The sequence below is a fragment of the Aquarana catesbeiana genome, linkage group LG02 (genome assembly GCF_042186555.1).
Source record: "Aquarana catesbeiana isolate 2022-GZ linkage group LG02, ASM4218655v1, whole genome shotgun sequence".
Taxonomy (NCBI): Eukaryota; Metazoa; Chordata; class Amphibia; order Anura; family Ranidae; genus Aquarana; species Aquarana catesbeiana.
Window position 1 is genome coordinate 96,843,184 of NC_133325.1, and position 23,537 is coordinate 96,866,720.

The 23,537-nt window shown below is 42.8% G+C and overlaps 1 protein-coding gene across 5 annotated transcripts in view; it reads right to left on the reverse strand.

The window, feature by feature from the left end:
* Positions 1-3,129: 3,129 nt before the first annotated feature.
* The window catches only part of LOC141127088 (mitochondrial ornithine transporter 1-like), a 67,338-nt gene continuing 46,930 nt past the window's right edge, over positions 3,130-23,537 (reverse strand). For all 5 annotated transcript variants that reach the window (XM_073613266.1, XM_073613269.1, XM_073613267.1 and 2 more), the window contains 5 exons: positions 23,084-23,342; positions 18,527-18,664; positions 14,422-14,594; positions 5,210-5,368; positions 3,130-3,480 (listed from right to left, as the gene is read on the reverse strand). In XM_073613266.1, the coding sequence (XP_073469367.1) occupies positions 3,359-3,480; positions 5,210-5,368; positions 14,422-14,594; positions 18,527-18,664; positions 23,084-23,342 (851 nt within the window). In that variant the 3' untranslated portion in view covers positions 3,130-3,358. The remainder of the gene's footprint in view (positions 3,481-5,209; positions 5,369-14,421; positions 14,595-18,526; positions 18,665-23,083; positions 23,343-23,537) is intronic.

The window sequence follows — 23,537 nt, forward strand, 5'->3', positions numbered from 1 at the left end:
AGTCAGGAAGATACCCCAGCATATACAGTATATTCACACCCTGGGACACATTCATTCCAGGGACTCCAAACTCCAGTCCGCTGACCGAATGGGGCCTTTTGCTTCCCTTTATCCGGCCTTTGAGACTCTATTCCTTCCACTGATACAAGGCACTATTCTTCCCACTGACACCAATGATGGAGCACTATTCCCATCACTGACACCAAAATTGGGGAACTAATTCTCCCACTGACACCAATTATTGGGCACTATTGCTCCCACTGAAACCAATTATGGGGCACTATTCCTCCCATTGATACCAATTATGGGCCACTATTCCACCCACTGATACCAATTATGGGCCACTATTCCACCCACTGACACCAATGATTCCGTTTTTTACTCCCACTAACCAGCAAGCCTATGGCATTCTTTACTCCCACTGATGCCAGGGCATTTTCTACTCCTATTGGCCACAGTACGGGCCCTCTAAAGCTTGAAGGGCAGTAAACTAGCCCTTTGTTTCGAAAGTTTGGAGACCCTTGAATCCAATGGAAGTGCATCAAAAATGCATGTACATGTGTTTTGGAGGCAATTTTGATGCTTTTTGTACAATAAAAATAGGATTCCTCCCTGGACAGACAGAAGATATTATTTTGTCATTGGCCAACACAAAATGAAGCATAGAAAAAATTTAATAATAAATGCATGAGCAACACAGAAAGAAAAGTGTGAACCTAGGCTTGGGGCCTGTTCACATTTGGTTGCTGTGTGATGCTTGTTTTTGCAGCAGAAAATGCAGGGACAGCAAACAAAATAAATTAATGGGCAGCTGGGATCATTGTAAACTGTTGCAGCACGGTATTAACCCCTTCCCATCCCTTTATTAGAGTCTGTATGCCCAGGGGGGTGGGAAGGATCAGTGAACATGTGACCACTGAGATTGGCTGTCACAGTGGTCACATGATCGGGAGCCAGTTCTTCTGAATAACAATAGTAGGGATTGAGAGCGGTCTGTGACAGCTCAGTCTCTGTGCTGGGAGCGCACAGTGAGCGTGCTCCCAGCACCGAAACATTAGCCACCCAGTGATGCCTATATGCGGCACGTGGACGTTAAAGCCCGCTTTTGCCCCCACAGATACTGGTTACGTGGGTGGCAACCGGTTCAAGAATCTCCCTATTTTTAGTAACCTGTTACAGGGACCCATGGCTTGTTTATTTCCTATCCTGTTTTTACTGCAGAACATAAATCTACCGATTATATAGGTCAAAATTACTTCCGAAATTCTAATCTGTTTAAACAGAGCAAAATAAGTGTTATGAGGACGAGAAAGAATGAGAACAGCACATTCTGAACTTTTCACCATGTCACCAAACAGGACTTTGGAATTAGCTTATGGATGGCACAATGTTCTAATTCAGCAATTTCTCAGACCTCACATGTTTATCTCTATCACTTTGTTAGCTAAGTTAACAGTCCAACCATTTCAATCTCTTGATGTAAACACTGAATAAAAAACTTGCAGTACTTATAAATTATGCAATGTCAGCTTTATTCCCCAAGCAAAGGGTGGAGAGTGAGAAAGTGATTCTGATCTTGATAACCTTCATAATTAGAGTGTAATGATTTACTGAAGGTTATGTGTTATCTTGGTGGCTCTTATTTAGTCTCCAATAATCAATCAGGCCTTGGGGGAAATAATGGAGAAGATTAGGGTACTTCATTTATAGCTCACTTGTCCTTTGCCAACAGTCTGAGCCAAGTATGAACTATTGAGCTTCTAAACAATTCATTGGTGTTTAACCCCATTCAGCCAGCGAAAGTTGGGACTTTAAGGGGTCTTTGTGCTCTGGTCCAAATTATTTGGTGGAGGGGGGTTTATAATGTGGGGTTGTTTTTCAGGGGTTGGGCTTGGCCCCTTAGTTCCAGTGAAGGGAACTCTTAAGGCATCAGCATACCAAGACATTTTGGACAATTTCATGCTCCCAACTTTGTGGGAACAGTTTGGGGATGGCCCCTTCCTGTTCCAACATGACTGCCCACCAGTGCACAAAGCAAAGTCCATAAAGACATGGATGAGCGAGTTTGGGGTGGAGGAACTTGACTGGCCTGCACAGAGTCCTGACCTCAACCCGACAGAACACCTTTGGGATGAATTTGAGCAGAGTCTGCGAGCCAGGCCTTCTCGTACTCATCAGTGCCTGACCTCACAAATGCGCTTCTGAAAGAATGATCAAACATTTCCATAGACACACTCCTAAATCTTGTGGACAACCTTCCCAGAAGAGTTGAAGCTATTATAGCTGCAAATGGTGGGCCAACTTATTATTGAACAGTACAGACTAATGCCCCGTACACGCGGTCGGATTTTCCGATGGAAAATGTCCGATCGGAGCGTGTTGTCGGAAATTCCGACCGTGTGTGGGCTCCATCGGACATTTTCCATTGGATTTTCCGACATACAAAATTTAACAGCAGGCTATAAAATTTTCCGACAACAAAATCCGTTATCGGACATTCCGATCGTGTGTACACAAATCCAACGGACAAAGTACCACGCATGCTCAGAATAAATAAAGAGATGAAAGCTATTGGCCACTGCCCCCTTTATAGTCCCGACGTACGTTTTTTACGTCACCGCGTTTAAAATGATCGGATTTTCCGACAACTTTGTGTGACCGTGTGTATGCAAGACAAGTCTGAGCCAACATCCATCGGAAAAAATCCTAGGATTTTGTTGTCGGAATGTCCGAACAAAGTCCGACCGTGTGTACGGGGCATAAGACTGGGATGCCATTAAAGTTCATGTGTGTGTAAAGGCATTCATCCTAATACTTTTGGTAATATAGCGTATGTGTGGGTGTGTGAGTATTATATATATATATATATATATATATATATATATATATATATATATATATATATATATATATAAATAATTATTTTCATAATATAAAGATCTATATCTATTTTTTTTTCATATCAATTACCTTTTTCCTTACCAATAGTAGGTGACGGAGATGGATTCCAGACAGAATTTTTTTTGGAGGGGGGAATGCATTCAAAATGGTTTTTTGGTGGGTTTGTATAATATATTGTATTCACATCAAATTTAATGAGTGCATACCAGTCTGCCAGACAATACCCAATGTATGTAAAGGAAAGATTTATTACAAAATACTCTCATATTCTTGTAATTATTTAAAATAGTTTCCAGTAATATAAATCATCCTATGTATGAACATTTCATGTCAAGTTATGAACGTTTCTCCATCCTTGCAGTGCAGTGCATGGCACTTAGAACATTAACACTGAGAAATCTCCTGCAAAATTTTTCACGTCAGTCATGTCGAAAATCTAAAACCGCTTCTGTAGCACTTAATCTTCAAACCGCTGCATCATCATTTTTCTGCTGTATTCGTATGCTACAAAAAGAGCTCCATTGGCCGGGAAAGCTCGGATTAAGGTGGGCTTCAGTCCGGAATAGAGAGCAAGGATACCTGGAGAACAGAAAGACAGTTCAGTAATGATAGACACATAATTGAAGCTGAGCTCCGGGGAAAGCAAATTTTGTCTAAATACAAGAGGCATGTGTATTCTTACTTGAATCTTGGTGTGCTTTGTGTATTTTTTTCCAGATATGTGCAGTAATCCAGCAAAATATTTTGCCTCAGTACAGGAGCTTCCTGTAATAAAGACCAGTCACTGCTACGCTCTCTACTTGTGCAGGTGACTAGTCTTGTCTCCGCCCCCTCCTGTGGTTTATTCTAGGCAGCATGAAGTGGGATGGGCCTGCTGAACCCCTCCTACAGCTCCGAATGCTATGTGCAGGACAGCAACTGAAATCTGGGGGGGGGGGGGGGGCACAGCCTCCCCAACACCCCCTAGATACAGCCATTCGGCATTTACTTGGCATTTACTGTTGCCAGTACTATTGCAAACAGGGCAGCCCCGGCATCCTTCCAGCCTGTGCCTAGCTTGCTATCAGTTCCTGCTGCTATTGTAAAGACGGCATTCCTCCAGACTTAAGTGGGCCTGGCTTGTCAGTGCTGGGTACCGCGGCTGCTATACTTGCATTGCATCCCTCCAGACATTTCCCAGGCTACACGCTTAAAGTGTTTGTAAACCTTCTTTTTTTTGTAAAAATAACAAACATGCCTATACTTACCTTCTCTGTGCAATGGTTTTGCACAGAGCAGCCCCGATCCTCTTCTTCTGGGGTCCTCCGCCGGCGCTCCATGCCCCTCCTCTTCATTGGGTGCCCCACTTTCCATGGGAGCACCTGTGCGGGCTCGCTCCCGAGTCCTGCTGCTGCGTACATTGACACAGACAGCAGGACTCAGTCCCACTCCACAATAGCTCCTGCTGCTATCAATCTGGCCAATGAGGAGAGAGAGCAGCTGGAGCCGCTGCGCTCATGCCCATCACTGGATCGGTTCGGGCTCAGGTAAGACAATACCTGAGGGGGGGGGGGGGGAGCTGCAGCACAGAAGGTTTATCACCTTAATGCATAGAATGCATTAAGTGAAAAACCTTGAGGCTTTACAACCACTTTAACTTTAACACTCCTGCCTTGCAACAAGAGTTTCAGCTTTGCTTATGATGCAGACACTGCAGATTTTCTCATTAAACCACTGACTTTGCTTGTGATTATAATGAAGGCAGACCCTCACATTCAAAGATACAGTATATACAATTTCTTCAGAACACAGAAATGTATAAATCTGTAACAAAACAAAAAAAAAAAAAAAAGATTGTAGATTAAATATAATACAAAGAATTTGCCAAAGATGGGAGTAACTCCACCCAAAACTTTTTTCTAGTTTTGGATAAATGGGACAAGATTAAAAATGTTGTGATGTTTTTATTGTTGCCTGTGACCCTGTTTGGGAGATTCGCTATCACATATTACACCAGAGAATATCGACAGGTCAGAATGTGGCTTCCTAGCTAATGTCACTTTGCTATCGAAATGTCATTCTGTCATGTCTATTGTTACCATATGAGCACTGCAACAACGGATACCATGGCAAATTTAGGTACTTACACTGCTTGCATTAAAAAAAAAAAAAGAAGGATTTTCTGGCCCCAACCTAATCCTTAATTAGCTGTGCTAAAATCAAAGTTTTTCACTTTGCCCCTGGGCAGTGATGTCAAGGCTGTACAGGCTATATATCTGCTGCACACAAACACACATCTGGTCACTTGGATCTTGATGAGAAAATATACCTTCATTTCTTAAAATGCTTGCAAATGTCTTCATGAATCCTGCTTGTTTCCCCGTCATAGAGAGAACTTGGATCCGTGATTTAACACAGTCCACTGGGAATACAACCAACCACAATGAGATCCCACCGAATCCTCCACTAATCATCAAAGGAAGAATTCCTGGGGAAAGGTAAAAGATGTGTCTGATCATAATGTTATCAAATCATATTCATGCATGCTCACAAAAATGTTTTATTATATTGTGTAATGTATATAGGGCATTTGGAATAAAATTCCTATTTTTTCAGTATTTTAACAGTTTTGTATTCAAGCTAAAACTAAAATAAACCTGGAGGTGCATTAACTGTTCAAAGTCTACCTACTCATTACTTCTGCTTCTTGTCAACCAATAGCTGTGGTGTCGTAGCGAAAAAATAGATACCAAACAGGTCATGCCCTAAAATTGTACGCACCTGTGAAATTGTGAAAAGCTGATACCCAAAATTCTACATCAGCGACACTTTAAAAGCCTTTACAGGTTATTTTAACCACAAATTATTTCCCTATAATTATTGCTTTCATTCCAAAGGTTGTGACAATACCTCACATGTGTGGTGTAATTTATGTTCACATAAACATGCATACCCTACATTGCATGTTTGCACTGGGGTGTGTACGGGTTGACAGGGGGTGCTTTTGAAATCTTTAAAATTATTTTTATTTATTTTATTATCCTTTTTTCAACACTTTATTTTATTGTTTTCTTTAGTAAATTGTATTGCTATCACAAGGGAGCTAACAGGTCCCCTATGTGATAACATTGGCAGGTGACAGGTTCTCTTTATGGAGATATTAGGGATCCATTAGACCTCCATTGCCCCCACCTGCCTTGTCCTTAGGTCTTTTGGCCCTGCACTGTACCTGCAGATGTCATTGCGCAACCGTGGTCTAGAGCGCCTTATAGAAGAGGCTTTAGAGAAAATATTACACCCTTTTCCTCATCCTCTAAGCCGGGGTTCAGCAACCGGTAGATCCTGATCTACCCATCGATCAGGGGCAGGTGACAAATAGATCGGGTCCCTTCCTACTGACCCCTGGAACCTGGACAGGAGGGGCGGCATTTCCTGGAACCGATTCCCTGTATTTTCCCCCTGCAGCAGCTGAAAGTTGGCTTCTCCACCTCTGCTTTCCACCAGCATTCAGCTGCTGCAGGGAAAAAATACAGGGGATCAGTTCCAGTAAATGCCGCCCCCACTGCCCTAAATGTCCTGGTTCCCCAACCTTCTGCTGCAGGGCCCTCCGTTGTCCCCCGCCCCTTGTAGCACTGCCAGCTTGCCCTCCTCTCCCACCAGCTGCTGTGGGTGATCTATTCAGGATGGAGAGCAGGGAAGGGGTCTGTAAATATGTAATTTACTGTCCCCTTCCTTTTCTGAATGAACACAGTGAGTGATCGGTACCAATTACTTACTGTGTTCATTCATAACTGAAGCATAGTAAACTCTGTTTACTATACTTAAGTTTGTGAATGAACAGGAAGACTGTGCTGAGCTCTTTCTGTTCATTCATTCTGTGCAGCTGAGGCTGTAGAGATGGATACTGAGGACACAGTCTCCTTTCTGTGTCTCAAACGTGAGACATCAGGAGTCTGTTTAGACCCCTGATATTTCACCAAAGCATAGCAGCAGGGCTGTTAAAAAAAATTATAAAAAAGAATAAAATTGTTAAAAATATTAAAAAAAAACAAAAAACACTACTCACACCATCCACTGCCCAACTGGCACCAGCCTCTACCCTACTGACACCATGCACTGCTCTACTGGCTGACACTGTCCACTGCCCTACTGATACCATCTACTGCTTTATTGCCACTGTCCACTGCAATATTGCCACTGTCCACACAACGTCCACTGCCCTACTTATACTGTTCACTTTTTTGTTTTCCTTAGTATTCTATTTAGTAAGGCCTTGCTAATTAATTAAATTTTTTTTTTTTTTAAGGGTGATCTTTTTCATGTTGTTCATGTAGATCTCAAGCTTTCAAAGGTTGCCTACCCCTACTCTAAACCCAATGAGCATTTAACCCTTGCAGTACAGGAAGTCAGACTGCAAGGGTAGCTTTTTTACTAATTCTCAAGGTTAGACTTTAAAGTGATAATAAATAATATCCTTATTCTACAAAAATAATCCATACACATCCATTACTTAATGGCCCTATATTCTATTTTAATTAAATAGTTTCTTACTGTGTTTTTCGGCCATCTTGTAACATTCTCCCATAGCTCCCGAACCTCACCTTTTCCCCCTCATTTCCATTTGTTTGGAAGGAGCAGTGCACGTTTAGCAGCTGTAGATCTGGGCTGTGGAAGCTAGGGTGCACTTCTCACTTTTGTTTTTTTGGTTTACAAATCAAACTGTTCTTTTATTAAAACATTGGCATGGAACAAGGTCATATACATACAACAGTATGGAAAAGTACATAAAATGACAAAGGTAGAAGTACAAAGTACACGAGAAGATGAGACAAAAGTTACTCCATCCTATACAAGGGCTAATGAAGGCCTTCCACCAAAAACAAATTGTAGAAGAAGCCAGACAAGGTGATACAACCAGTTCAGGCTGAATCAGCCGTCCACGGCCTCCACAACCTGTCAAACTTTTTTGGACAATTATGAACAATATATGTCCACTTGTACAGTGGAAGAACAGTATTGATGGCATTTATTCCCTCTTCAGAATTATCTCCCTTGTGGCATAGTACAATAGATAAGAGATTAATAGTTTTGTGTATCTGGGTCTTTGCACATCATCCGAGATACCCAACACCAAAGTAGAGGAGATGGGGAGGGTCAGCTGCAGATGGAAGTTAATTACCTCAAACACCTCCATCCAGAACTGAGCCACCCTTGAACAGCTCCAAAACAAGGTCATGTAGGTCCCCTCTCCATGCCTCCCACAGTCTATCCATCCTCAGGGAGTCTATACTCAGTAAATCCAGGTAAAGGGTTGAAAGAGGACAACGACTTCTGAGCAAGGAGTTCATCAATGGGGTCCATTGCTAGGGTTAGGGAATCAGGGAATTGGGCCCAAGCAGCATGTCACAACTGAAGGTAACAGAAATACATCCAGCGAGGTAGTCCAAATTCCTGTCGGAGGTCAGGGAAGGGAATCAGAGAACTCGTGGTGTATAAGATTTTCACCCCAAACTGGGCCCACAAAAGGGGTGTCAGGTAGTAGATGGAATGTGCGAGATTGGGGCTACCCCATAAGGAACAAAATGAAGGCTAGCAAACAGGCCGCTTAAATCTTCTCCTTGCCATCTCCCAAACTCTTAACATTGTTCTAGTGGGGCGCGGGAGGCTGGAATATGCCCAGGCCCCCCTATAGACTAAGTTGCCAAGCTCCTGAAGAGAACCCAGCAAGGCAGCCTTAAGGCAGACCACCGCATTGGCCCAAGACTGAAAGATTCACCAACGGACAGTAACTAAAATAGCTGCCCAGTAATAAGTTCTGTAATCAGGCAATGCTAGCCCCTCACAACACACTGGAAGACAAAGCGTAGTCCTAGCCAACCAGGGATGAGAGGGTAAGAGGTATCCACATAGGGCAGTTGCAGAAAAAAAATAAAGGAATTTTGGCAGGAATAGCATTTTAATTTGCCCCATTAGATTCAGAGGCAATGTAGCCCACAAGGTACAGCTGTCCCTCAACTGAATCAATAATGGGTACAAATTGAGAGTGTAAAAACTGGAGAGCTCTGGCCCCACCTGGATACCTAAATAGCTAAACTAGTCCACCCATCTCAATGGAGTATCCACTGCAGCCAACCAAGCCTGGGGGTCCAGGGGGGAGAGAATAGACTTCGACCAGTTGATGAGAATCTTGGAAAAGTGACCAAACTTGTTGAAGGTCCTAAGGGCAGCCCACAAGGAGGAAACAGAATCATGTAGATAAAGAAGAGTATCGTCCGCATAAAGCGAAATCTTTTCCTCCAAGGAGCCCACCCTCTTCTCTTCGGCGTAGCGGGAATCCCAAATCAAAATGGCCAGGGGTTCTAAGGCTAGGGCAAATACTGATGGGGACAGCGGACAACCCTGCCGAGTACCCCTCTGCAACAGGAAGAGTTCAGATAGGCTGCTGTTAGTGCGAATATGGGCCTTTGGTGCTTGATAAATTATGGCCAGCCAGGTAAGAAATTTGGGACCAAAGCCAAATCTACAAATTACCTCCCAAAGGAATTCCCATTCAACAGAGTCTAATGCCTTTTCGGAATCTGGGGAGGCAATGAGTTGTTTATTGGTTGATGATTTAATGTCACTTTGATGGAAATACTTTAACACTTTATGAACACATTTTTTTTTTTTTTTTTTTACATTTGGGTTTTGTAACAATCATTTCTAACAATACTTGGATTTTTGTAAACAATGGTTTACTCATTTATGATACACTTTATTTTTATGTACACATTTATTCTTTGATGTAGCTAGGTTGATTGCACTCTCACTGTATTTTTACAATGTACAGTGGGGACGGAAAGTATTCAGACCCCCTTAATTTTTCACTCTTTGCTATATTGCAGCCATTTGCTAAAATCATTTAAGTTCATTTTTTTCCTCATTAATGTACACACAGCACCCCATATTGACAGAAAAACACAGAATTGTTGACATTTTTGCAGATTTATTAAAAAAGAAAAACTGAAATATCACATGGTCCTAAGTATTCAGACCCTTTGCTGTGACACTCATATATTTAACTCAGCTGCTGTCCATTTCTTCTGATCATCCTTGAGATGGTTCTACACCTTCATTTGAGTCCAGCTGTGTTTGATTATACTGATTGGACTTGATTAGGAAAGCCACACACCTGTCTATATAAGACCTTACAGTTCACAGTGCATGTCAGAGCAAATGAGAATCATGAGGTCAAAGGAACTGCCTGAAGAGCTCAGAGACAGAATTGTGGCAAGCCACAGATCTGGCCAAGGTTACAAAAAAAATTCTGCTGCACTTAAGGTTCCTAAGAGCAAAGTGGCCTCCATAATGCTTAAATGGAAGACGTTTGGGATGACCAGAACCCTTCCTAGAGCTGGCCGTCCGGCCAAACTGAGCTATCGGGGGAGAAGAGCCTTGGTGAGTGAGGTAAAGAAGAACCCAAAGATCACTGTGGCTGAGCTCCAGAGATGCAGTCGGGAGATGGGAGAAAGTTGTAAAAAGTCAACCATCACTGCAGCCTTCCACCAGTCGGGGCTTTATGGCAGAGTGGCCCGACGGAAGCCTCTCCTCAGTGCAAGACACATGAAATCCCGCATGGAGTTTGCTAAAAAACACCTGAAGGACTCCAAGATGGTGAGAAATAGGATTTTCTGGTCTGATGAGACCAAGATAGAACTTTTTGGCCTTAATTCTAAGCAGTATGTGTGGAGAAAACCAGGCACTGCTCATCAACTGTCCAATACAGTCCCAACAGTGAAGCATGGCGGTGGCAGGATCATGCTGTGGGGGTTTCAGCTGCAGGGACAGGATGACTGGTTGCAATTGAGGGAAAGATTAATGCGGCCAAGTACAGGGATATCCTGGACGAAAACCTTCTCCAGATTGCTCAGGACCTCAGATTGGGCCAAAAGTTTACTTTCCAACAAGACAATGACCCTAAGCACACAGCTAAAATAACAAAGGAGTGGCTTCACAACAACTCCGTGACTGTTCTTGAATGGCCCAGCCGGAGCCCTGACTTAAACCCAATTGAGCATCTCTGGAGAGACCTAAAAATGGCTGTCCACCAATGTTTACCATCCAACCTGACAGAACTGGAGAGGATCTGCAAGGAGGAATGGCAGAGGATCCCCAAATCCAGGTGTGAAAAACCTGTTGCATCTTTCCCAAAAAGACTCATGGCTGTATTAGATCAAAAGGGTGCTTCTACTAAATACTGAGCAAAGGGTCTGAATACTTAGGACCATGAGATATGCCATAGAGAATAAACGTAGCCATCCTCTAACACAGTGGTTTTTAACTCCTGTCCTCAAGACCCACTAACAGGCCAGGTTTGCTTACTTAAAATCTGGCCTGTTAGTGGGCCCTGAGGACAGGAGTTGAGAACCACTGCTCTAACAGGAAGTCAGATCACAACAAAAAAAAGAAAGAAATTTGAAGATTTTGAGGTGGCTGAGTGCTTTAGAAGGTTTTTTTTGAGTTAGGAATACATGCTTTCTATATATTTTGTCAAGTGCTGCGCAAACTTTTAGCGCTATATCAAGTCTGTATAACATATAATCATAATAATAATAATAATACTGGAATCATTTTTTTATCTTTTTAAACTCAAGTTTAGTGTCTCTTTAATATCTAGTGAATTGTAGACATCAGTTTAATTAGTAAGGAAGTTATTGCTGCACTTGCAGTGTGCGGGATGTGAACAAGATAACTTAACAACAGTAAATCATATGTCAAAAAACAACAAACAAAAGTTCCCAGCTCACTTACCAGCCAGCCTGCAACAAACCAAACTGAACAAACTGAATTGACCCTGTTTAACAGTCCACATTAAAAGCAAAATATATAAAATATATAAATATAAAGTGCAAGTGGTAAAAGTGACAATAGTGAAAAAACTTTGTGTAAACTAATGTTACAATGATGGAAAAGTCCACATAGGTATTTCTTCAGATAGGTAATAAAGTGCTACTAGTATAAAGCAAGTCCATATAAAGGTGAGCTGGAGCAGTGACGTGCTACTCCAAATAACACTTTGTGCAGATCCAAAGAAAAATATTATTGGTGACTTGGTGATTCAATTCTTCAGTGCAATTACACCTCTGTGCAAGGTGGTCCCTTACCTTACCGCCGTAAGGTAATGGTGTGAGAAAATGTAAAGATCACCAAGGTAGTCCGGGTTCCTGCCACAGGCCACTAGGAGTTTTTCTCTGTATAGCTTAGCAGTAGGTATGGGAAAAGGAGGGAATAGCTCCAGGTCCAATATGGTGTATAGGAGAAAGAAAAGATGGAAATCCAGATCGTGAAGTATATTGAAACTAGGTACGTTTTATTAAAAAAGAGCCGAATGTACTCACTTTAAAAAATAAAAAAACAAAGCACAGCACCACAAGCGGCAAGCTCGCAACCTGACGTCACTTCCGGTCCCTGGGGTACCCCACTACTCGCAAGTGGCGAGCTCGCAACCTGACATCACTTCTGCTGCCTATCTGTTCTGACGTGTAGCCTCACAATCATGTGACTTCATCAGGGATCATTCCCTGATGAAGTCACGTGATCGTGAGGCTAGGCGTTGGAACAGATAGGCAGCAGAAGTGATGTCAGGTTGCGAGCTCGCCACTTGCGAGTAGTGGGGTACCCCAGGGTTCTGTGCTGGGACCAATCCTGTTTATTTGTTCAAAAACGACCTGGAGGATGGGGTAAACAGTTCAATTTCCACATTTGTGGACGATACTAAGATAAGCAGGGCAATAACTTCTCTGCAAGATGTGGAAACCTTGCAAAAAGATCTGAACAAATTAATGGGGTGGGCAACTACATGGCAAATGAGGTTCAATGTAGAAAAATGTAAAATAATGCATTTGGTGGCAAAAATATGAATGCAATCTATACACTGGGGGGAGAACCACTGGGGGAATCTAGGATGGAAAAGGACCTTGGAGTCCTAGTAGATGATAGGCTCAGCAATGGTATGCAATGCCAAGCTGCTGCTAACAAAGCAAACAGAATATTGGCATGCATTAAAAAGGGGATTAATTCCAGAAATAAAACGATAATTCTCCCGCTCTAAAAGACTCTGGTCCAGCCGCACCTAGAGTATGCTGTCCAGTTCTGTGCACCAGTCCTCAGGAAGGATGTATTGGAAATGGAGCGAGTACAAAGAAGGGCAACAAAGCTAATAAAGGGTCTGGAGGATATTAGTTATGTGGAAAGGTTGCGAGCACTGAACTTATTCTCTCTGGAGAAGAGACGCTTGAGAGGGGATATGATTTCAATTTACAAATACCGTACTGGTGACCCCACAATAGGGGTAAAACTTTTTCGCGGAAGGGAGTTTAACAAGACTCGTGGCCACTCATTAAAATTAGAAGAAAAGAGATTTAACCTTAAACTACGTAGAGGGTTCTTTACTGTAAGAGCAGCAAGGATGTGGAATTCCCTTCCACAGGCGGTGGTCTCAGCGGGGGGGCAACGATAGTTCAAGAAACTATTAGATAAGCACCTGAACGACTGCAACATACAGGGATATACAATGTAATACTGACATATAATCACACACATAGGTTGGACTTGATGGACTTGTGTCTTTTTTCAACCTCACCTACTATGTAACTATATAAACCACAGGTTTTCTGATTCCCTTCCCTGACCTCCGACAGAAATTTAGACTACCTTGCTAGATGTATTTCCGTTACCTTCAGTTGTGACATGCTGCTTGGGCCCAATTCCCTGATTCCCTAACCCTAGCAATGGACCCTATTGACAAACTTCTTGCTCAGAAGTCGTTGTCCTCTTTCAACCCTTAACCTGGTATAGACTCCCTGAGGATGGATAGACTGTGGGAGGCATGGAGAGTGGACCTGCATGACCTTGTTTTGGAGCTGTCCAAGGGTGGCTCAGTTCTGGATGGAGGTGTTTGAGGTAATTAACTTTTGTCTGCAGCTGACCCTCCCCATCTCCCCTACTTTGGTGTTGGGTATCTCAGATGATGAACAAAGACCCAGATACACAAAACTATTAATCTCTTATCTATTGTACTATGCCAAGAGCAAGATAATTCTGGAGAGGGAGAAAATTCCATCAATACTGTTCTTCCACTGTTCTTCCAGTTGACATATATTGTTCGGGATTGTCCTAAAAAGTTCAACAGGGTGTGGCAGCCTTGGATGGCCGATTCGGTCTGAACTGGTTGTACCACCTTGCCTGAGTGTTCTACAATTTGTTGTTGGTGGAATGTGATGTGATGATTTTTAGGTGACAGGTTCTCTTTATGGAGATATACATGTCTCCCCTGTACTCCACTGAATGTTTTGCAATGCAGATTGCATTGCAAAACATCCTTCTCCGGCAAAGCGAGCCGGGGACAGGACAATTCGGTTTGTTGCAGGCTGGCTGGTAAGTTAGCTAGGAATTTTTGTTTGTTGTTTTTTGACATGTGTCGCCATTCCATGTGCTCCTAGCTGTAAAGGCCAGTTATAGCTTAGGGTGGTTGCTGTTTGTTTGTGCAAACTCATATCATACCTAATTCATCTTTTGTTTTCCCACTTTTTGTAAAAAATGAGCGACCCAATTCATATCCCCCAAAGAAGAAGAAGTATCCTGGGACCTCTCTGAGCAGAGTGCTAGTCAGACCATGATAGAGACCCAGCGGCCCATCTGTATGCATTATATTTTTCACCACCGACCACACTGTGCTAAAGAGAGGCAAATATCAGTTATTCACAGACCATCATTTTATTTAACAGTAAGCATAAATACCATCTACAGTATTTTATATATATATATTTTTTTTTTATTATATTTTCTACTAAAAATAACAAAAAAACAATACCAAAAATGTTTCATGGATGTGGCACCCTTCTAGTGTAGAGCAGGCTGCTAGGTAAATTTAGATTGGCTCCCCCGTAACCTATGGAGCAAGGGTTGTAATGCTGCACAAATTAAAATCTATGGCTTTGAGTAACAAAAAAAATGCAGGCTAAATCCACCTGCCAGCTTGCTGACAATTTTGGGCAATTTGAGGCAGTTTTTTTTTTTGCCTTTTGCCAAGGCACCCCTGAAGATCCCAGAAGGCACCCTGGTTGAAAAGGGCTGGAGTAGATGACCCCAGTTCTGGAGGAAAATTGACTGTGTGTAGCTTTTAATTCTGGAAAGAGCATAGGTCGCCAGCAGCATAAAAGATCCTGTGGGACATTCAGCAGTTTGTGAAGTACATTCAAAAGTTCTGTGCAGTGCAGCCAAAAATTGAGGAGTCCTCAAGTTATTCAGTTTTACTGTTTCAGGGTATCCTATGCGCCCGCTCCCTATTCCAGTTCATCGTTCCCAATAAAAATCCTAAAAAGAACCCATAGATTGTTTTCGGAGCCAGTGGAAGAATGAAGAAAATGCTGTGTGCCTGGCTATGTGTGCTGTAAGTGGGGCAATGGGACTGCATTTACCAGTGGTTCCCACAAGGGTGTGCTACATGAATTTTTATTCAAGGCTAGTTCATGCCACAATTTCTGCATGCACGTTTTTGATGAATTGTGATATTTTTTTGTGTTCCAGTGCACTTTTCCCCTTCATCTCAATTCACGACATTCCGGTGCATTTTTTTATGCATTTCGATGCATTTTGCCACATTCCAGATGTGTTCCAGATAACAAAAGTAGAACATTTTGCATTTTTTCTAACTGTACTGCACTGCACATTTTGGCTTTGGACACACTTTAGGCCTTTGCAATATCCCAAGAGTGTTTCACATTATGCCAAAACCACCTGTTCAGCTGAGCTAAAATGTTACATACTGGCATTAGGTTGAAAAATAAAATAATTCACTGCATTCCAGGCAGCAGCAACTTTTTTTTGTTGATTTAGACACCAGCAGGGGTCATCCATGACATGTTTGAAATTAATCAGGTCTATTTTCCTACAAAAGCAGGTAGGCGATCCCCCGCCAAAATGTCTGAGTCACTGCTGCTGTTGTGGCTTGGAGGTCCCACTTGCATAGTTGGTAGTAAAATGGAACACCTGCTTTTCTTTGATTTGCATTGAGTTTTAAGGTGAACGTATACTGAAAGTGCTCATTAACATGAAACATGTCGGAAGTGACCCCCTAATGCTATTTAAAGAGAAAGTAAACTTCCTTCTAACGTTTGTACCTATAGGTAAGCCTATAATAAGGCTTACCTATACAATATTTCACAAAAGTGAGTACACCCCTCACATTTTTGTCAATATTTTATTATATCTTTTCATGTGACAACACTGAAGAAATGACACTTTACCACAATGTAAAGTAGTGAGTGTACAGCTTGTATAACAGTGTAAATTTGCTGTCCCCTCAAAATAACTCAACAAACAGCCATTAATGTCTAACCCGCTGACAACAAAAAGGAGTACACCCCTATTTGAAAATGTCCAAATTAAGCCCAATTAGCCATTTTGCCTCCCCGGTGTCATGTGACTCGTTAGTGTTACAAGGTCTCAAGTGTGAATGGGGAGCAGGTGTGTTAAATTTGGTGTTATCGCTCTCACTCTCTCATACTGGTAACTGGAAGTTCAACATGGCACCGCACGGCAAAGAACTCTGAGGATGTGCAAAAAAAGAATTGTTGCTCTACATAAAGAGTGAACGTGCTCAGCATCATATCCAGAGGTTGCCTTTGGGAAATAGAGTATGAGTGCTGCCAGCATTGCTGCAGAGGTTGAAGTGGTGGGGGGTCAGCCTGTCAGTGCTCAGACCATACGCCGCACACTGCATCAAATTGGTCTGCATGGCTGTTGTACCAGAAGGAAGCCTCTTCTAAAGATGATTCACAAGAAAGCCTGCAAACAGTTTGCTGAAGACAAGCAGACTAAGGACATGGATTACTGGAACCATGTCCTGTGGTCTGATGACACCAAGATAAACTTATTTGCTTCAGAAGGTATCAAGCGTGTGTTGCGGCAACCAGGTGAGGAGTACAAAGACAAGTGTGTCTTGCCTACAGTCAAACATGGTGGTGGGAGTGTCATGGTCTGGGACTGCATGAGTGTTGCCGGCACTGGGGAGCTACAGTTCACTGAGGGAACCATGAATACCGACGTCACATGTACTGTGACATACTGAAGCAGAGCATGATCGCCTCCCTTCAGAGACTGGGCCGCAGGGCAGTATTCCAACATGTTAACGACCCCAAACACACCTCCAAGACAACCACTGCCTTGCTAAAGAAGCTGAGGGGAAAGGTGATGGACTGGCCAAGCATGTCTCCAGACCTAAACCCTATTGAGCATCTGTGGGGCATCTTCAAATGGAAGGTGAAGGAGTGCAAGGTCTCTAATATCCACCAGCTCTGTGATGTCATCATGGAGGAGTGGAAGAGGACTCCAGTGGCAACCTGTGAAGCTCTGGTGAACTCCATGCCCAAGAGGGTTAAGGCAGTGCTAGAAAATAATGGTGGACACACAAAATATTGACACTTTGGGCACAATTTATACATTTTCACTTAGGGGTGTACTCACTTTTGTTGCCAGCGGTTTAGACAATAATGGCTTTGTGTTGAGTTATTTTGAAGGGACAGCAAATTTACACTGTTATACAAGCTGTACACTCACTACTTTACATTGTAGCAAAGTGTCATTTCTTCAGTGTTGTCACATGAAAAGATATAATAAAATATTTACAAAAATGTGAGGGGTGTACTCACTTTTGTGAGAAAATGTAGGTGCTGTAAATATCTCCTAAACTTGTACTGTTTAGGAGATATTTGCTGTATATTGCGCCAATTATGTCATCGGAGCATGCGCTCTGAAAGAACGCCCGCTGGTGCCTTTTCTTCAGAGCAGTGTGCCGTGACTGGTGGCTCCCGCGCGCATTCGTGGGAGTGATGTCACGCGGCTCCAGCCAGTCACAGAGCCGGAGTCCGCGGACCCGGAAGGAAGACGGGCGAAGATGGATGCGGCCTCCAGCGGGGATGACGTGGGCTTCGCTTGCAGGTAAGTGTCACATAATGTGCTAGCATTCCATGCATACTAGCACATTATGCCTTTACTTTGCAGGAAAGCAGGGAAGAAAAAAAAAAAAAAAACACAACTGCGGAGTTTACTTCCTCTTTAAATAAACAAGAAAGGTTGCTGCACCCTGAAATTTTGCAGTGGAGCCTCAGGTAAGCCAGTTACCTTGAGTGGTATACATACAGTATCTCCTTGTGATACTGGCATTACAGTGAGTGCACATGTATCAAAATGACCATACATTGGATCATTTATTATAAATAAACAGCCAATGAAAGATCAAAAGCCTAAGACCTGTTAATACATTTAGTGTGCTCTCAATAAATTTTAACTCAAATCAGTTGGTCATGCTGGAATTTTAGTGATCACTTTGGATCAATTCGAAAACTGATTGGTTTTAATAGATTGTTACATTTATAAATGAATTGGTTGCCTTTTTATCCAATATTTTCAGTTGATTGCAAAATACAGAACAATACCCTGTGTGATGTATCGTTCAATATGTGAATCAATGATCGATCTTTTTTTGTGCTTTTTACGCCCATAGCTAAATCAATTACAAATCGCTACATTGTATGGCCGCCAATACAGATAAAGAAAAGAAGGAACATGCATATGAAGTCACTATACATTATTAGCTCTGACTTACTTCTGCCCCTCTATGATCTTGCCGGACAGCTTCATTTCATGCATGGCCTGAAGACGACACTTGACCAGCTCTGTGGGACAAAGGGCCAGAGAGGCAAATGCCGCTGCAATTGAGCCTGCAGTTGCATTATGCAGATTACTAAAATACAGATACAGAAATAGTCTTCAAAATGACAGGGTCATCATTTCACACAAATACTACACAGAACACATTTAAATATTGTCAGTGAAGACATATCATTTGATGTAGTGATAATTACAATTAAGAACTGCACCTGTGAGGATGTGACATATCTTTTTTTAATCCAAACTCTTTTTTATTAGTAATGTCATAAAGTGACTGTACATTCAGAAAGAAAAGATTTCACAGCATACCATAGAGCACATACAGTGTACAAAAGTTAGAAAAATAAAAGCAGTTCCATTATAGAGGATGTGACATACTATATGTAGCGAAGCCTAATTTTTGGTATACAACAAGCTTAGAGGGCACCAATAATTGTCAGATCGTATAATAAATACTGTATAATGTGACTGAACATTAGAGTATTACCGCAGCTAAAAACAACATGAATTCCATGTGTTGGAAGAATAGGAAAGCCCCAATCCATCCAACCTATCCCCAGTGTCTTTGTGGGAGAAGAGTGGGTATACTTATGCTCATACAGACTTTGAGAGTCAGAATTCACAAAGGAACCCTGGGGCCGCGGATGCCACTCTGGGGAGGTAAATTTAGGTCCCCTTCACACGGGGCAGACTCCGCCAGGAGTTCGCTTGCTCAGCGGCCAATTTGTCTGCTGATCCCTGCTCAGGCCGCTGAGTAGGTGGATGGCTGGTCCGTGTCTATTCCGCTTATGCAGAGCGGACACAGAAACAGCCTGCTCCCCTCTTTGGGTGCTCGGATGTAAATGGACCACCAGTCTGTATACACCTGACTGCAATCCGATCTGATCCGACAAATGGGGAACAGATCCCCATCCAGAGTTTTTTAGTGGAATAGATGGGAGGGGGATTGGAGGGCATTAACGGACACATATCTGTTTACATCCGCCGCTCCATAGAAGGCAAAGGATAGTTCCGGTCGGGTCTGCCTGAAAAACTGACAGGTGGACCCGATCGGTTGGCCCGTGTGAAAGAGGTCTTACATAGTAAATGTTGTGGCATATTATGGCGCTTGTTGTCCTGGCAACCTTAGCTCAGATTATTGTACGTAAAAAAAAAAAAAAAAAAAAAAAAATGAAAACCCTCTGCAAGCTTGCTGCCCTCTGAAAAGCGATCTGAAGTGGATCACTTTAAGAAGGGGGTATAGCAATGGCTGACAGGAATACAGGAGGCACCTGGCGCCTATAGCAACAACTGACAGGAATACAGGAGGCACCTGGAGCCTATAGCAACAACTGACAGGCGTACAGGAGGCATCCGATGCCTATAGCAACAACTGACAGGTGTGCAGGCGGCACCCGGCACCTATAGCAACAACTGACAGGAGTACAGGAGGCACCCGGCACCTATAGCAACAACTGACAGGAGTACAGGAGGCACCCGGTGCCTATAGCAACAACTGACAGGTGTGCAGGCGGCACCCGGCACCTATAGCAACAACTGATAGGAGTACAGGAGGCACCCGGCACCTATAGCAACAACTGACAGGAGCACAGGAGGCACCTATAGCAACGGCTGACAGGGGGCACCCGGCGCCTATAGCAGTGACTCACAGGAGTACAGGAGGCACTGGATGCCTATAGCAACAACTGACAGGGGTACAGGAGGCACCCAGCACCCAAATCAACAACTGACAGAAGTACAGGAGGCATCTGACACCTATAGCAACAACTGACAGGAGTACAGGAGGCACCCGGCACCTATAGCAATGGCTGACAGGGGGCACCCAGCGCCTATAGCAGTGACTCACAGGAGTACAGGAGGCACTGGATGCCTATAGCAACAACTGACAGGGGTACAGGAGGCACCCAGCACCCAAATCAACAACTGACAGAAGTACAGGAGGCATCTGACACCTATAGCAACAACTGACAGGAGTACAGGAGGCACCCAGCACCTATAGCAACAACTGACAGGAGTACAGGAGGCATCCGGCTCCTATAGCAACAACTGACAGGAGTACAGGAGGCACCCAGCACCTATAGCAACAACTGACAGGAGTACAGGAGGCATCCGGCTCCTATAGCAACAACTGACAGGAGGCACCCAGTGCCTATAGCAACAACTGACAGGAGTACAGGAGGCATCCGGCTCCTATAGCAACAACTGACAGGAGGCACCCAGTGCCTATAGCAACAACCGACAGGAGTACAGCAGGCACCCGGCGCCTATAGCAATGGCTGACAGGAGTACAGGGGGCACCTGGTTCCTGTTTGTGTTTTTTTTTTTTTTTTATTGTTCAACAAGGGTTTTGCTAGCAGTTTGCATTGCAGCCCCTTTGATCTCAACAGGCGATGCTACCTGTCAAACCCTGTCAAAAGTTAAAAATGTTGTGGCCACGCCATACTTACAGGCCTGTCAGCTGTACTGTTAGGTTCTGGTGGATGATAAAACCATTGCTCAGCCACCTGTTTTACTGCTCGCTGGCCACCCATGTGAAAGAGCCCTTTCTCTTCAGTAAAAGGATTCTGCAGATCACATTTAGAACAGAAGGCAAAAGCAGATGTAACCTGTTATGTAAATGTATTGATGATTTGTGTCCTGACAGAATGTTACTGGCATTCAAAAGATGTAGGGAATATACACTGTGGGGATACTTCACTATTAGAACCGGTATATGGGCAGCCAGGCAAGACAAGGCAGCCAGGCAAGTGCATAATAGCACACAGCTCCTCCAACTACTATGAAAGAACCTCCACGATTGCTACTAGAGCACTACGGATCCAGTGGGGTGGTTATTATTCCTAGTGTATGGTCCTCCCTTTTTGTTTTCTCTCCTGAAGAAGTGGGTAACCGCGAAACATGTTGAAAGTTTGACTATCCACACCTTTACATGATTCTTGGAGGTACCCGTAGTTTCAAGTGACCTCCCAATGGAGGTAAGAGAAAAATGTGGGTGGCCTCTAAGAGCAGTAATAATGAATGTGCGTATTCAAGCAAGGGTTGTACCATCATCCAAGAAATTAATGAAATTCATTCTCCCAATGGAAGTGTAGTGACTGCCTAGAGAGGAACCCACTACGTATTTTGAATGAATTTTTATACTGTAATTTTGACTTTGTGTAATAAAACTTAATTGTTTAAAAAAAAAATAAGTTGTTGTAATGACTCAGGAGAGTACCGAAAAAATCCTACTTGCCCTGTCCCTTTTCTATGTACTCTAATATGTTCTTTGGGATGTAGATACCTGTATTTTCAATTACTGTACATTCTTTGTGAGCAGCCATTGATAATTACAAGTAGCTGTGTTCTGTGCTGTTTTATTGAAGTAGTAATTCTCAGCTAGGCTCTGTTGCTATAGTCTTATAGAGACTATTCTATGCTGCCATATTACCCTGACTGAGACACAGAGACAAAAGTCATGCAGCTTGCATGTTTTGTATTATCTTGCAGCGTATGCATGCTCTTTGCCATTCTGGCTTTGTTTTGCATTACATATTCTTACGTATTTAGCCAACTGCAAGTTACAGTTACTCCCTGGCTGATCATTTGCTTGATTACCCATCCTGTGACCCAAAAAGACAAAATTAGGTGCCGCTCAGGTAGAGAGGTAAAGTCCAACTAGACCACTGTGAGTGCAGGTAGTGACAGGGAGCTTGTTCTACCTCCAAGCTGCAGCAATGTCAAAGGAAAAGATGGAAAAGATCCATAAGCTGCACATCATGAAGCAGACCCCATGTGCCGGAAGTGAGATGAATGGCAGCCTCAGCCCGGACTCCAGCCAGGCCACGCCCCCAACGCATTTCGCTCTGCCTCTTGGAGCTTAATCATGGGGATGAAGTACATGCACATGGGTCTGCTTCATTCATGTCACTGCTACCCCTATTAGCATGCTTAATTAACATATAACTAAATGCAAAAATATTTTTTTTTTTTCGTTTTAGATAGACTTGAGAGGGATTAGAACACCTGCCCGTTTTTTTTTTTTTGCTGTCTGTACCCCTGTTAGGGAGATTCACTTTCTCTATTTGTTCTGTTTACTGTTATCACCAAAAGTAAAATAAATTCTTACATTTTGGGTTGTCCCCAGAACAGGAACAGGAATAGAAGGGAAATCTTCCAATGAGGATACTAGTTCTGGTGAAAACTAGGGACTTCCTCACTTTTTATGGATTTTTTTTCACTTCCTGTTTTGGCTATGAGACAGGAAGTGAGGGGAAATCTTCCCAACAATAAACTCTGGGACACAGATGGCAAAAAAAATGTAAAAATAAATGGGCAGGGTTTATAACACTCCCTTGCTAAAATGGAAAAAAAGTTTTACCTTTAGTTATACATTAATTAGAATGATTTCTCATCAAATGTTCTTATTTGTGGAATAATGTTAAAGAGAAAAATAAAATCTTCAGCCATAAAGGAAAGATAAAAGGCATGCATACTTAATTTTGCCACTTACCTTAGGGGCGCATTCTTTTCTAAACCAGAAATTTTCCGTACAACTCTCTGACAGAAGCCGTAGCTCATGAAGAGAACAGAGTTCTCAGATATATTGGCAAGAAGGGCTGGGCCGGTTCCTTTGTAGAATCCTCGGAAGCCCACCTGTTTGTAAGTCTTTACACCACAGTCTATAAGCCCTTTATACAGGTTGGGGAATGTCTGCATTTTTACCTTGGCAGTGTCAAATGGCTGCCCAACTAGGACACATGCTGTTCCACCTGAAACAATAATTTAATCATATTGTCTTTATTAAGTTATTATTTATTAACTCCACATTTTCTTACTTAAAACCTTAAGCAGTACCTCAGCAAAAATGGCTAAATACCCAGCTGAAATACATACATGTTGACTATTTTACTTTCCAAATGATTTGTAATTTTGTTCACCCAGTCTTGTAGGAACCTCTGCAGGTC